This window comes from Crocuta crocuta, unplaced genomic scaffold (genome assembly GCF_008692635.1).
Source record: "Crocuta crocuta isolate KB4526 unplaced genomic scaffold, BGI_CrCroc_1.0 scaffold119, whole genome shotgun sequence".
Lineage (NCBI taxonomy): Eukaryota > Metazoa > Chordata > Mammalia > Carnivora > Hyaenidae > Crocuta > Crocuta crocuta.
Genome location: NW_027551562.1, coordinates 6,876,315 through 6,891,417, shown reverse-complemented (window position 1 = coordinate 6,891,417; position 15,103 = coordinate 6,876,315). Strand labels below are relative to the sequence as shown.

General features: G+C 49.4%; 1 protein-coding gene across 2 annotated transcripts in view; it reads left to right on the top strand.

Moving 5' to 3' along the window:
* The window catches only part of FAM135B (family with sequence similarity 135 member B), a 274,520-nt gene that overhangs the window by 256,256 nt on the left and 3,161 nt on the right, over positions 1–15,103 (top strand). The window contains exons 13-17 of one of the 2 annotated variants that reach the window (XM_077749966.1): positions 1,311–3,261; positions 5,097–5,263; positions 9,576–9,667; positions 11,750–11,847; positions 13,162–13,313. In XM_077749966.1, coding sequence (XP_077606092.1) covers positions 1,311–3,261; positions 5,097–5,263; positions 9,576–9,667; positions 11,750–11,847; positions 13,162–13,313 — 2,460 coding nt within the window. Of the gene's footprint in view, positions 1–1,310; positions 3,262–5,096; positions 5,264–9,575; positions 9,668–11,749; positions 11,848–13,161; positions 13,314–15,103 lie in introns of those variants that run through there. The other variant, XM_077749967.1, reaches the window with a different exon arrangement.

Below are 15,103 nucleotides of genomic sequence, written 5' to 3'. Positions count from 1 at the left end.
CTTATTTTCTTCCATGTATGCTTGACTAGAAGGGAGAGAAAGATAGAGAGATAGGGAGGTGATGGGAGGGGGGAAGGTGGGGGAGGAGGAGCAGGGGAGGAGGAGGAGGGAAGAGAAGAGAGAACAGACTGAGAGACAGGATGTGAGAGATAATAGCTTATCCTAAAGAAAAATAAGAGAAAGAAGGTCATGCCTTGACCCCTGCCACCCTACCTGGAAGATCAGAGTGATCTGGGAACCTCTGTGATCTGAATGCCATGTGGGATAATTGCCCTGGTGACAGAGCTCAAGCTTGAAGGTGTTCTCTACAGAAGGCAGAGATCTGTCCTCCCCACATGTGACATTTCANGGTGGCTGCCAGTGTCAGGATGCGAAAGCAGACCTTCCTGGCCCCAGAGCTCTTTCTACACTGTGAATACTGTACATGAGACAGAGAAATGCTTTAATATTTAAAAGTGGTGATTGTTAAAACTGTTTTTGATAAGTGCAAGGCAAATCATGAATTATAATATTTGACAGTTTTGCTTTAGTGCGAGGCGATTCTGACACTAATTACCTGCTGTTCGGTTGAGTTACGTAGGTCAAGGGCACAGCCTCTGATGAGGCCGCTCACGTCAGACACAAGCTTGGGGGTTCCTGGGCCACCCGTACTCCTGGCCAACTGGCTACCAGTTCCGGGCTTCCCACTGCCCCCTCAGGTTTGATGATTTACTAGAACAATTCACAGAATTTAAGAAAGCGCTATGCTTGTGGTTACGGTTTTAATATAAAGGATCCAAATAAAGGCTAGACAAAGAAAAGACCCATAGGTCAAGATCTAGAAGGGTCCCAAACATGAAGCTTCGGGTGCCCCCAGGACTGGTCATTCTGGCAAACCAATGTTTATTGCCACCGGGGAAGGGTATTCAGGCCCCAATGTCCACAGTTGTTATTGGGGTTTCATTATGAAGACATGGTTGGTTGATCATTGGCCACAGGATCCAACTCCTCTCCTGGGAGTTTGTCCTGGTATTCCCTGGCTCAAAGCCCTGACCCAATGGTTGGTCTTTCTTGCATGGCCAGTCCCCACCCTGACTCATCTCCTTAGCATAATCTACTAAAGGGCTCATCAGAGTCACCAGGCTAGCGTACGCCTGCCAGCCACAAAGACTTTGCATCACTTGGGAAGTTGCACGAATTCAGGGCTTGTCCTCCAGGAACCAGGAACAAAGCTCAGCCAATTTTTTTATTTTATGGTCAGGCTTCTGGACAATCTGTGGACATAGATTCGTAAACCACTATACATTCGTCTTTCTTTTTTCTGTTTGTAGGGCACAGTTTGAGTGTTTCCCCTGATTTTGATGTTCAAATGAATCTGAAAGACCGAGAAGAGAACCCTGTTGTAAGTAGAAAATCACCTTTTAGGGAAGACCTTGTCTCGCCCACCATGAAACCACCCCAAATGGACTCTGATAAGGAAGTCCTGAGGCGTCCAGAGCCAGATAACAGTGCAACTACACCAAAACATGAGGATGTGGGCTCCGAATCTCAGGTGTATCTGACAATTGGTGAGTTCCAGAACAAGGCCGGTTTGCCTGAAGATGAAGGTTGGGCTGGCCCAAGGGCTGATGCTGGAACACGTCCACTGGCAGATGAGGACCTGCTCAGAAGGCCGGGTCCAGAGGATGGCCAGCCCTCAGCACTCACCTACATTGATGTGAAATCTAGCAATAAGAGTCCCTGCAGCGCTGAACCCACGGTGGTCATGAGTGATCAGTGCGAGAGTGGGCACTCTCAAGATAACCGTGAATCCGCCAGAACTGTGCCAGGCAAGGAGGTATCCGGTGGAAGTCGTCAACATGCCGTCTCTTCAGAGAAAACAACACTCCATGAGTTAAGTACTTTAGGGAACGTTGCAGACCAAGAGGGCAAGATGGTGCTGCTAAGTCTGAAGCTCATCCCCTCTGAGCCCTGCGATCCACCAAACTCTACTTCGAGGGATCCCTTAGACGTTAGGGCTTCCCCAAAGGACCCTCACTCAGAGGAGCAGGAGGAAGTGTCGGTGCTCTCTGGGGTCATCAAGAGATCTTCTTCCATCATCTCCGATTCAGGCATTGAGAGTGAGCCGAGCTCTGTCGCTTGGTCCGAAGCGCGAAGCAGGGCCCTGGAGTTACCCAGTGACCGGGAAGCCTTGCACCATCTGGTTCGAAGACATGCCCTGCACAGAAACTCCTTAGAGGGTGGACACACTGAGAGCAATACGAGTTTGCCAAGTGGGATCCAGGCATCCCTCACCTCCATTAGCTCCTTGCCTTTTGAGGATGAGGAACGGGAGCTGGCACTCACCAAGTTGACCAAGTCCGTATCTGCACCCCAAATCAGTAGCCCAGAGGAGTCTGCTGAGGACACAGACTCCGTGCAGCAAGGTGGACCCCTCGCTGAAAGTTCAGCCGTGCCCATCAAGAGCATAGACTCCCCGGGATCCAGGATCGGGGATGCTGGGGCACAGGTGGTTTCAGGTGCCGACAGCCAGCAGGGCCCTGGTTACATAGACATCCCCAAAGGTAAAGAGAGTCAGTCTGAGCCTCAAGGACCTTGCTGTCCTGATGGGAGGACAGAGAACCCTCCAGATGTTGAAACCAAAGGTCTTAATTTAAAAATACCACGTATCGTAGCCCTTGAAAACCCTAGGAATGAATCTTTTCCTAGCGTACTGAAGGAGACCCCCAAGGGCATGCCTGAAGACTTGAGTATGGAGAAAGGAGCTCTTTCTGACAGCAGCATCTCAGATGATGAGACTATTGCCCACCATAAGGTGCCTGAATTGAACTGTATGGCAGTTGCTGATGCCATCGACCTGAGTTCAACAGGCAAGCAGAGCAGCTCACCTTGTATCATCAACGATGCAGAATTTAGCAAAGGAGCTAAGGTTCTCCTGGAGGCTGGACGTGAAGCAGGCGCTGTGTGCTCCACTGTGACTCACTCCCAGGTTTTAGGAAACCAAGAGCCAAGGGCAGGCACTTCCGTCATGGTGTCCCACCTGCCCCCGGCAGAGACTTTCACTCTGGAGAACCTGAAAGCTGTGGAGGTCGTCAACCTGTCTGTGTCTTGTACTGCCACGTGTCTCCCTTTCTCATCTGTGCCCAAGGAGACCCCTGCCAGGGCTGGATTCGCCGCCAAACAGACCCCACTGCCCATCACTCATCAACCTCTGGGTTCCTTTGGAGTTGTCTCCACTCATTGCAGCAAGTTGGAGGAAGAAGTCAGTGAGAGGATGTTTAGGTGAGCTTGCTGATGGCTTACCCACTGCAGCACAGATATAGATTTGCCCACATATTTCTCAATTCCATGCATCCATTGAGATAGGAGTTATTTCCTGATGTGGATAACGTAATATACTTAATATCAGACAAGTCAGAGATACAAAATAGTGTATGTCAATGCTCTCAGTAAGCCCATCTCTCAAATACAGCCACTGCATAAGTTCTCTACAACTTTTTTCTATGTACATCTCTAAATAGTCTTCTTATGCAAAAATTGGACAATTCTGTACAAACTCTAAGGTTTTTTTTTTTCCAACTTTAGTGTATTGGGAACATTTCTGTATTTATAGATTTATTTTTGCAGTATTAACATTTAAACAATATTCTGTTGTCTAGGTATACCATAATTTACTAAAAAACTCCTTTAGAGATGGGCATTTAAGGTTTTAGTTTTGGTTTTTATTATGATAAACAATTCTTTTGTAACTGTCACCCTACCTCTGTCTTGGCACGTAGAGAGGGCAGTTCATTAAGAGCGTTTGGGGAAATTTCATCAGATTTGGCTTCTAAGCCCCTTTGCGCAATTCCTACATTCATCGTCCCTTGTGCGATGCCCAAATCCATCCCCGTATCCTCACGTTGGGTTTATATTCGTAGTGCTCCCTCATCTACAAACTATATATTTGATTAAGTATATTATGGAATCCTTTTATTTCTCTTCTGCAAAATGCTGGAGAGTTACATATTAATGATCTCTATGAAAGAGATTGCACAGGCAGGTAAACTTTGGATCCCTTGATTTAAAAAGGACATTAAGTACCTATTATGCTCACGTCGCCAGTTTAACAAATAGAGAACAAGTGTTACCCAATGCCTATTTGTGTTGTCCTGGCTAGTACCTTACTTCCAGCCTAACAGGGAGACAGAAAGATGAGGGAACTGAGCCAGGATAAGGACCCTTTCTGGCTGGGAGTAGTGAGTGTGCATAGAGACAGTGGCCAGGGGAAACTTTAGACATGACTACAGGGCAAATATGAGACCCGTAGTGATGATGATGGTGGTGGTGATGATGTGATGGTGATGATTGTGTTAAGTCTGGTAATAGATCAATTGTTTTCCTATTTAATCAGTTTTGAGTACTGTCCTAAGCATTTTGCGTATATCATTTAACACACAGAATAACTTTATGAATTAGATAATCATGTCTTCTCCTTTTACAAATGAGGAAATGAAATGCAGAGAGGTCAAGTGGTTGGTCCACAGCTAGTAAATGTCAAAGCTGAGATCCTGACCTTAGCAGTCAGACTCCCGAGCCCATGCTCTTTACCACCACCTTGTCTGAGAGCTGGGCAAAGAATGCAATAACCCGGTGGGAAGGGCACTTCAGACAGGCCTCAGTGCACAAAGGCAAAGGAGTAAGCCAACTTACTTCACACAGGGAAGCATGAGCAGTGCATTCCCTTTGGAGGCTGGGAGACGCTGCTGGGAAGCAGGTGGAGTCCAAGCCCTTGGAGCCTTGGGGGCCACGTTAAGAAGCTTGCTCTTTGGGGAGATCTTTTTAAGGATTTCATGGATCCTTGGAGCTGAAGGGAATCTTCTAGGTCCTGTTCCATGAAGGAAGCACATAGAAATCTGTAGAAACCAAACTAGTAACACTTTTCCCGGGAAGGTTTCCTCCCTCCTTGTTGAGAAAACGCTTCCCTCACCAGCACCTCCCGGGGCCTCACATCCAGCCTTTGCTGCTTGCAGACACTTCCTTGTACATGTGCATCATTCCCACGTCCCAGCTCAACTCATCTCCTGCTCAACACGGCATACACAGCATGGCTTCTGATTAATTAGTGTATTCTCCAGTTTTTATCAGGCCAAAGAAAAATTTAAAAAAGAACTGAAGATTGCTGGATTTCTGTACAGTGACTTATCTGTACTAGCTTCTGATATACCATATTTCCCACCAGAGGAAGAGGAAGAAAATTTGGAAGATGGGATTCACCTGGTAGTCTGTGTCCATGGCCTAGACGGTGAGTCCCCAAGAGGTTTCCTCCGCAGAGTTCTGTACTAGAAACCATTTGTAATATTTATGAATTAATTTGAGTCAGGTGCTTGTTCATCAGTGTTATTAGCAGCCATGGAATGGTGACATGCTGGGTCTAGGGACATGGCATGGCCTTGTTCCCAAAGAGGAGATCTCTCTGACACAAAAATCTGTTGAGTAAACGAAATACATAAATAGTGCAATAATGCAACCATGCAATAGTGCAATAAATAATGGAATGAATGAAGGAAGAAATGGAAGAAATAATTAATGGAACTAATGAACAAAAATAAAAGAAGGAATGGATGCATGGATGGATGGATGGATTGTTGGGATGAAAATATTAATGGGATGCATGAATAGTTATAATGTGTGGATTAATAGAACCTATGGGTCATTAGAATAAGGGGAGAAATACAGTGGATTCATTTTGAAGGGCTCAGGTTAGTGGCCCAACTATTTTGTTGCCTATTTTTATTCATTTCTCACTTAGAGTGCAATTTTTGTATACCTGACATCGTACCAAGTTCTGGGATTGCAGAGATGCAACATCGTTCCTGATCTTAAAAAGTTATTAATTTCGTAAGATTAGCAAATACGGTCCAAGGGAAGAGAAAAGGGAGGGGGAAGGCTCCTTCTCTCCACCCTGCCCCCTAAATGACCTAGTCCCCAGTGTCAAGTCTCTTTAGGGTCTCTGAGGTCAGTCCAAAGGCTCTGTAAGATACAGAACTTACCAGCTCAGCCTGGGCCAAAGGCAAGAACTTGCTCCTGCCTCCCCTTGTGAATTTCAGCTCCTCCCTAGCTCGCTGAAGAAAGTGATCAGATCAGCTAGAAGTACAGGGTGTCTGAGTTCTCCTCAAGCTCGAGTCTGCATCATAACTGATCTGAAGACTGGAATGTGGAATATGATTTCTGGGAGAATCTTGACATCCACTTTGTATGGACTCCAGTGCATAACTAGTGTCAGACAAGGGAAGGGACTTCCCTGGGGCTGCATAGGTGACGAGTGGCAAAACCCGTGGTCACAGTCTTCTGCCGATGACGTATTAGGGAGTGGTCGTGTGCTATCCTACCCGGACATGCTCTTCTTTATACGCTTAATTCTCAACCTGGGGGCTAATGCATTTAGTTGTCTGCCTCTATGCCTTGGATACCAGGACACTCAGTCTAACGGGTCTGTTTGGCGAAGTGTTGAATAATCCAGTGGTAAACAATACATTATAGAGGAGGAGGGGAAGGAAGAGGAGGGGAAGGAGGAAGAAGAAGGGGAGCAGGAGGAAGTGGAGGAGGAGGGGAAGATGGGGAAGAAGAGAAGGAGGAAGTGGAGGAAAAGGAGGAGGGAGGAGGGAGAGGAGGGGGAGGAGAAAGGGAGGAGGCGCAGCAGCATTGGTTCCTCACTCACCAGGGGCCGGGCTCCCTTCTAGATGCTTAACACTTACTAATGTCGCTGATCATCACAACAGCCCTGCAGAGTAGGTGTTGTTATTGTCCCATGATAACTGGGGAAACTGAGTCAGAGGGCAGGTAAGTAACGTGTATAAGTTCCCACAGTTAATGTGGTTGAGCCAAAGCTAAAGCCCCATGGATATGTCAGGCTCCGGAGCCCATGGTCTTCTGCATTGTGCCAACAAGTTCCTCTCCTCCCCTCTCCAAACGTTCGTTCCTGTCGCTGTTTATCTTTTAAAAAGACCTGGTCAAGGGGCACAGTTGGTTAAGCATCCAACTCTTGATTTAGGCTCAGGTCAGGATCTCATGGTCTGTGGGATCGAGCCCCACATCTGGCTCTGCATTGACAGCATGGATCCTGCTGAGGATCCCCCACCCCCCCCCAAATAAATAAATAGAAATAAATAGAAATGTAGGCCAGTCCATTACTGAAAACTCTCCTTTGTAGCTCTCAGAAACTAAAACTCCTGTCTTAGAAAGCTCCTAGCATGCAAAGCTCTTTATATTCCTCCCCTCCCCACTCTCAGCTCCTGCAATTGCATCAACTCCCTGCCCTTCGCAGGGATGTAAGCCACCCCAGACCACTGTGTCTGGTCACCCAGTGCTGTGTCCCCACTCAGTGCTGACGTCAGCACTTCCCAAATCCCAGCCCTTCACATACCTGACCCCAGTTTTACTCCACCGGGGTACCTTGTACTATGATTCCAAAATCTGTACTGAAGTCGGTGTATTTTTTAATACATTTATTTTTAAAAAAAGAAACTTCAGATGTGACCACAAATGAAATACTAGAATCACTTGCCACACAGGAAGAGTCACGCTAAAACTAAAACAGTGAAACGAAACTCATCATACTGCAGTTTGACTGGCCCCACTGTCAGAAGACTATGCTTGAGGCTCACGTTTGTCTCTTAAAAAGTAAGAAGCTACTGAAGATGGACCTGTGTTTAGGTGAGACTTCCAATCAGAAGGGCTGCAGACACAGAATGGCCGTCTCACTCCTCAGCATGATGTGACACGGAGCTGCGGACAGCTTAGCATCCTGTCGTGCATGCCTGCATGGCCCTCTTATCTCATAGTCAATGAAAATGAGAAAGACCCTCAATCTCTTCCTTAAAATGAGGAAGCTTGTCAAGCCATGGGCTTTCATTTTTTCCCCCACCACACATGTCAGAGAAGGAGCAGAGAACTTCATCACTGAACTATGTCAGAAATCTGTGCCGTCAAGTCCGGCCTCGTCACCTGGGCAGAAAGTCATCAGAAGGACAAGTAATATCACACACAGGTGGTTTTTTTGTTGTTGTTGTTTTAATTTTGTTTTTCTTTTAAGGGGGAGAGAGAGGGAGAGAGTGGGCAAGGGAGGAGCAGAAGGGGGGGAGAGAGAGAGGGAAAGAATCTCAAGCAGTCTCCACACTCAGAGCAGGGCCGTACACGGGGCTCGATTCCACGGCCCTGATATCATGACCGGAGCCGAAATCCAGAACTGGACACTCAACCAACTGAGGCACCCAGAGGCCCCCCATACAGGTTTCTTTTGCAGTTTCTTCTTCAGCTCCAGGTACATATGTCCAGACTCTACAGAGTTGTACAGGACCCATTTGTTCAAATTTCACTTCCCAGGATATGTTTATATCAACAAGGAATGGAAGAAGTTGATAAGAGCCATGAGTATTCACATAACTCTTCAGGATGTTCCCCCAATGCCCGGGAGCTGTAGGCTGGTAAATGCCCTCAGTGAAACACCTTGTCCAATCATATTTTCTGAGAAAGTTCTGAGTTGCAGGGAGGTCTCTGTCTCCCAGCGGCTGAAGGAGAGGGGACATTATCATCCCTTATTTAGACTCTTCCTGCTAACTATATACAGCTGCTACTTTTCTTCGTTAAGGCCTGGAATGTCAGTAGGTAGCTTTAACTAAGAAGGACAACAGGACCAAAGAGCCTAATTTTATTATCAGAAATGAACGGGAAGAGGGGCACCAGGGTGGCCGATCAGCTCCACTATATCACTGATGGTTTATAAACTACGTCGAAACTCTGGTTAAATGGTAAAGTAGGCCACCTATCTGTCCACTGACTCGCTTCTGACGTTCGACTCTACAGGGGTCCACTGGAGGAATAGGTCAAAAGTCCACTAAGATGCAATTGAACCCCGTTGCCTGCATGAAATCTGCACCCCAGAATACTCGGATATGAAGCTTATTCTGTTCTATCAGAATGTTCTCCATGTGATTTTTATGTCAGGTGCTACAAGGCTGTGCCTCAGATTTCTAAGCTGTCATCCCTCTGTCCCCGCGGTCACTATGGACCAGATGGAGGCCCTGAAAGCCGGCACTTGCACGACCCCTGTTCCCAAGGACGATTCTTACCCTATTGCAGATAGAACTAGGTCCTGACTGGCCCGTCCGGGGGACTTGCTGGCTGTAAGTGACAAAACTAGACTTTGTATGAAGCAGGAACTTGCAGAAGGGACATGTAGATGTCATCTCCTGTCACATCAGCCAGCAAGTGGCACCCCTTGCAGTGAACAGAATGGACTGTAGAAAAGAAGGCAGTGGTGTGCCTGTGACCACGCTGTGTGTGGAATGTTCATGAGCCACATGGTTGTGGATCAGGGAGTGGGTCTCCTGAGGTAGGACTGCTAAGAGCCCGTGACCTTGTGTTGGCAGAGGCGGGGGGGAAGGGGAAGCACAGAACCTCTGGGGTGGACTTGTTTTAGTTTTTATTATCTGCTTAACGAAAAAAAAATATGGGACATGGGGGGGATCGGAAAAGAGGGAGGAGCTAAACTTCTTGTGTGTCAGTTTTGATATGAGTAACTATGGGTCTGGGGTGGGGGTGTCTGTCGTTTTTAGGCAACAGTGCAGACCTCCGCCTGGTGAAGACGTTCATAGAGCTGGGACTTCCTGGAGGAAAGCTGGACTTCCTAATGTCTGAAAAGAATCAGGTAGGACCCAAAAGAAAAGTCAGAACTAAGAGAATCCCTGAGTCATGTCTTCCGTGAACCCCCTATGTCACCCGATCGTTTGAGGATGCTCAGATAGAAGGGGCCCCGGCAGAGAACCCTGGCCAGGCGCTCGGATGGCCTGGAAAGCAAAGACTCATTGTTTCCTTTTGGAGGAAGGAAATAGTAAGAGGTGGAAAGATGTCAGTCAGGTGGGTGACAGCTGAGGACAGAAGTGATGGGGGTGTCCCCGGGTCTCTACTGGGTGAAGGGGGCTGTCACAGGCATAATTAAGCCCCTGCGATGCAGCCCCCAAGGCAGAGGGATTTGACCGGCATACCACAGGGCTTTTGGACTGGATCTACACAGAAGTAATGAACTGGTGTGTGTGTCGGGGGTGCTCACTCAGGAATGATTATGTTCTGTGACATGTCATTTCTTAAGAGTTGTAAATCTCCTAAGCACGTGGATTTCCAGTACACCCCTTCAGAAGTACCCTGGTTAGGGGCACCTGGGTGGCTCAATTGGTTAAGCCTCCAACTCTTGATTTCGTCTCAGGCCATGATCTCACGGTTCGTGAGTTCGAGCCCCCACATCAGGCTCTGCACTGACAGTGTGGAGCCTGCTTGGGATTCTCTCTCTCCCTCTCTGCCCCTCTCCTGCTCGCTTGCTTGCTCTCTCTCAAAATAAATAAATAAAGTTTTTTTAAAAGATTAAAAGGCGCCCCTGGGTGGCTCAGTCGGTTGAGCGTCCAACTTCGGCTCAGGTCATGATCTCACGGTTCGTAGGTTTGAGCCCCACATCGGGCTCTGTGCTGACAGCTCAGAGCCTGGAGCCTGTTTCAGATTCTGTGTCTCCCTCTCTCTCTGACCCTCCCCTACTCGCACTGTCTCTCTCTCTCTCTCTCTCAGAAATAAATAAAACATTTAAATAAATAAATAACAGAAAGCTTAAAAAATAAACGAAGGAAAGCGCCCTATTTGGAGAGTTCCTGGTACCATTTTCTAAACCTCCTGTGTCCTCCAGAACTTTTCTCCTCAAAGTCAACTCAGCCCTCATAGTTGCTGCCATTTATTCAATAACCCCTGTTAAATTAACAGTACGCAGCTGAGGAAACGGGGTCTGGAAGGCTGGAGGGTCATAGGAGCATCTGTCATAACTGTGATGCGAGTAGCTTACCGAGTCCTTACTCTGCTGCGAAGGAGTGGGCTGTGTGATCCGCCCGCAGGACTTGGGAGGAGACAGGTTTGCGCTGGGGAAGAGCAGCCCCGGGCTCAGGGCCTGCACACAGGAGAGCCGGCCTGCACACATGGTTCTCTCCCTCTCTGACACTAAGACACTGACTGAGTGCTTCATCCCTCCAGAGCCTCAGGGACCGTTGAATGGCAGGTGACCGTGAGCCACTCCCTCTTCTTCCCCACCCTGGTGAATACTCATCAGATCTGTTGTTCACCTTTGTAGCTTGGTGCGCAGCGCAGTTGCTGGGAGCCCATGACACCGGGGAACAGCTCCGTTAGCGAGAAACTGTCTTTTATGTTGACCCCAGATCTCCCTCCCTGTAGTTCCCATGTGTTTCCGAAAGTTCATCTTTGAAGTTACATAAACCAACCTAGCCTGTCTTCCCCATGTCTGCCCTTGAAGATTTTCAAAGACACATGAGGTGTCTCTTCCTTTGATGCCTGTATCCTCTGACCATCCATTAGGAGTCACGAGGGCTTGGGACCCTTCCCTGGACGTGGCCTGGGAGTGCGGTGTCGAGGCTGATCTGGGGAAGGAGCAGGGTGTCGGGGCCAGGCAGGCTTGGGTGTGTGTCCTGGGGGCACGGGACCACCCTGGGAGCCTGTTTCCTCACGGTGCAGTGGGGCAGGTGGTTAGTGGGCACGGGCAGAGCCTGGCACATGATGTGGCAGTAGGGGCTGTGAACACAGCTTCCCGAGTCTCTTCCTTAGAGCCCCAGTCTGCGGGCCCCTTTCCCTGGTGCCGAACCCCACTCTGTAACCCCAGCATCAGGTTCAGGCACATTCCCAGGATGGCGACCTTGTGCACAGACTCCACCCAACAGCCGTTCCCTCTCTCCTCTTCCAGATGGACACATTTGCAGATTTTGATACCATGACTGACCGATTATTGGATGAAATCATTCAGCACATCCAGCTGTACAACCTCTCCATATCCCGAATTAGGTAAAAGGAAATCACAGGTAGTTAATGCTGGGGGAAGAGGGGTGACGTTTCTGGATGTTGGCTGTATGCAAGCTCGGTGTGCTGTGTTCTGTCTGCCACCTTGATAGGCCGACTTGTGACTTCCTGGGCTAGATGACTTCCAGAGCAGAAGCCAGTGGGGGAGAAGAACCATTCGGTAGCTCCGTAGGAAGGGAACTGGGCTCCAACAAAAATCCCTATAGGTTTGAACCGCTGTTCTTTGAGCACTCACACATCTGAGTACCGACTCGGCCATGCAGCCTCTTGCAAGCTTCCTAAATCTCTGAGCCTCCATTTCCCCACCTGCGGGATGGGGACCAGTGCCGGCATCATGTGGCGCAGAGCGGAATACATCACCTCCCTGGTGGGGAGGTTTCAGTCCGCGCCCATTCTGTCCTTCCGCTGCTGCAGCTGGCCTGCCTGAAATGTTTCACGATGAAGGTGATAGAAGTTGGCTTGTGTCTTTGTGCGCTTGCAATATGTGGACATAGTGGTGCCTCCTTCCACGTGCAGTAGCCCACGGAGGCCCCAGAGATAAAATATCACTTCTTCATTTCCCAATAGGAGTCACAGGCCTGTAGCGAGGAGGTGCAAATCACTGGCCACAGGCTAGGGGAAGCAGTTTCATAGACAACCATTCATTTCCTGACATGGCCTGTTTTAGGGTCCCCATGAGCAGAGGTAGGGCGCTATATGCCGCTCGTGTGCTAGCGTTTCGATCCACAGGTATTCAATTTGACGATAGCCATGTGTTGGGTCCACAGATGTGCGAGTGGCCGTGTGACTGGAGCCGGGCGTGTAGGAGGGTCTCAGACGGCATAGGCCGACAGCGGGCAATTCAATAAATGTGTAATGACAGTGAGCAAGGAGTAACTTGCAGAGCCCATCAGAAGTCAGGTCGTGAATGGCCTCATAAGCCAGGCCAGGGAAGTGGGGTTTCGTCCTCTGAATGAGCAGACTGGCTTAGGGCCCAGATGTGTATTTCAGAAAGCACCCCGGGGGGCCGGGAAGGAGACACAGAGAGCAGACAGGGCTGCTGTAATATCACGGAGCCGGCCACACACCCGCGCTTCTGACCACACTACGCAATGGAGGCCTCGCTCCCAAGGTCTCCACTTCAGGCTCACTGTGGCCAGAGTCTGGAAACCCAGTGAGGATGGGTTAGCAGCCCCCATTCTCTTTGCCCGTTCCCCCGAATTGGGGTGAGGAGGGAGGAGGACCCCAGGCCCCGTGGGGCTGCCCGCTGAGCCCCTGGCCTCTCGCAGCCACGCTCACACGCCGTTTCTGTCCTAACAGCTTCATCGGCCATTCCCTCGGCAACATCATCATCCGGTCGGTCCTGACGCGGCCCCGGTTCCGGTATTACCTCAACAAACTGCACACGTTCCTGTCGCTGTCTGGGCCTCACCTGGGGACCCTGTACAACAACAGCACGCTGGTTAGTACAGGTAAGACTTCCCCAAGCCCCGTCACCCCTCACCATCCATTCGGAGCAGAGGGAAGATGAAAACAGAAGCAGATGTTCTCTTTGGTGGAGTCTGGCGGCTCCAGAGCCTCTTCACGCATGGGATGCCGAGCAAGGACTTTGGCCTCAGAGAGAGGGGCTCTCATTTGTGAGTCGAGTGAGGTCAGACTAGATGTCCCCCAAGACCTCATCTGTGAACAGAAGGGTGGTGCCCTCGGGTCGTGGCTGGAAGAGACTGAGGCACAGAGTGTGGAGGAGGGGCAGGGGGTCTCGGCCTGTCCCGGCTGTGGTAACACATCCTCACAGACCGGGTGACTTGTAAATGGAAGTGTATGCCTCAACCTGGAGGCTGCAAGTCCAAGACCGAAGTGCAGGCAGATTCAGTGCCCAGCGAGGCCCCGCTTCCTGCCTCACGGGTGGTGCCTTCTTTCAGACTTAGCAACGGGCTTTGAATCATCTACTTCCACGGCGAGCTTGCCGCCGAGCTCTGAGCCAGACACTGAGGGACGGCTCTGGCCAAGACATTTTAATCTCTATGCTATTCAGTTTCCTTCCTCTTCAGAAAAATGTTTATCTACTTTTGAAAGAGAGAGAGAGAGAGAGAGGAAGCATGAGCAAGGGAGGGGCAGAGAGTGAGGGAGACACAGAATCTGAAGCAGGCTCCAGGCTCTGAGCTGTCACTGCAGAGCCCAATGCTGGGCTCGAACTCATGAGCAGCAGGATCATGACCTGAGCCGAAGTCGGATGCTTAACCGACTGAGCTACCCAGGCGCCCCGTCCTTACTTTATAAAATGGGTCTAGCTGTGTACGTATGTCTGTGTGTCTATGGATACATTTATGTATGGATGCATTTGTGACGTGGATACATTTATGATATAACTATATATGTCTGTGTGTACATACACATGTTTGTAAACACATGTATCATATCTGTGTGTGTGTGCACTGGTGTGTGTGTATCAGAACTGTTGAGGATTAAGCAGGAGAAGGAAAGAAGAATCTGACTAACGTATACAGGTGTCAGCCGTGGCCGGGTTCCATACTTCTCACTGGAACAGAATGGCACAGCCCGCAGCTTTAAGGCTCCCACCGTTTCCTCTGTACTGTCGGGTTGGGGACACCACAGAGGGTAAAGAAGCAAGGCTCGATGAATCTTGAACAATGAGTAGAATTTCCAAGGCAGTGAACGGTGGGATACGTTTTTTGGTGCAGAAGAAATAGTCTGTGTAATAGCACGGAAGCATGGCATAATCAGCAAAGGACAGAAATACCAGATGACCCAGGGGGGCAGGAGATGACAGTGACACTCTCAGCAAAACTCTGATGATGAAAGGCCCCGGGTGACGTGATGGGGTTGGACTAACCAGCATGTCGCATGGATACTCCCCAGGGGCTGGTGACTGTGGAGCCCAGGGAGGGCCTCAGGTCCCGTATAATAACAACAAATTATTAAATCGTACCCCTACCAAGGACTTCAGTGGTCCCCAATTGCCCAAATCCATTAGGTGGCACCTGGGCGACCTCTAGGTGCTCTGCTCCCTGCCCGGCTCCCAGCCCCCGCCTCTGCTCCCCTGACCTGCCTGACTCTCAGGGCAGACTGTGCTGCTGACCTTCCTCACCGACGGGGCAGACTGGTTTGTCTGCCTTTACGTTACTTGAAGGGCGTTACTGGAAATGATTGTGACAAACAGAAGGCCACTCCTTTGCTGTTCTCTCTGTCCTCACAAACCAAGGAAGCCATCTTTGGATAGAAACAAGTGATTTAAACCACA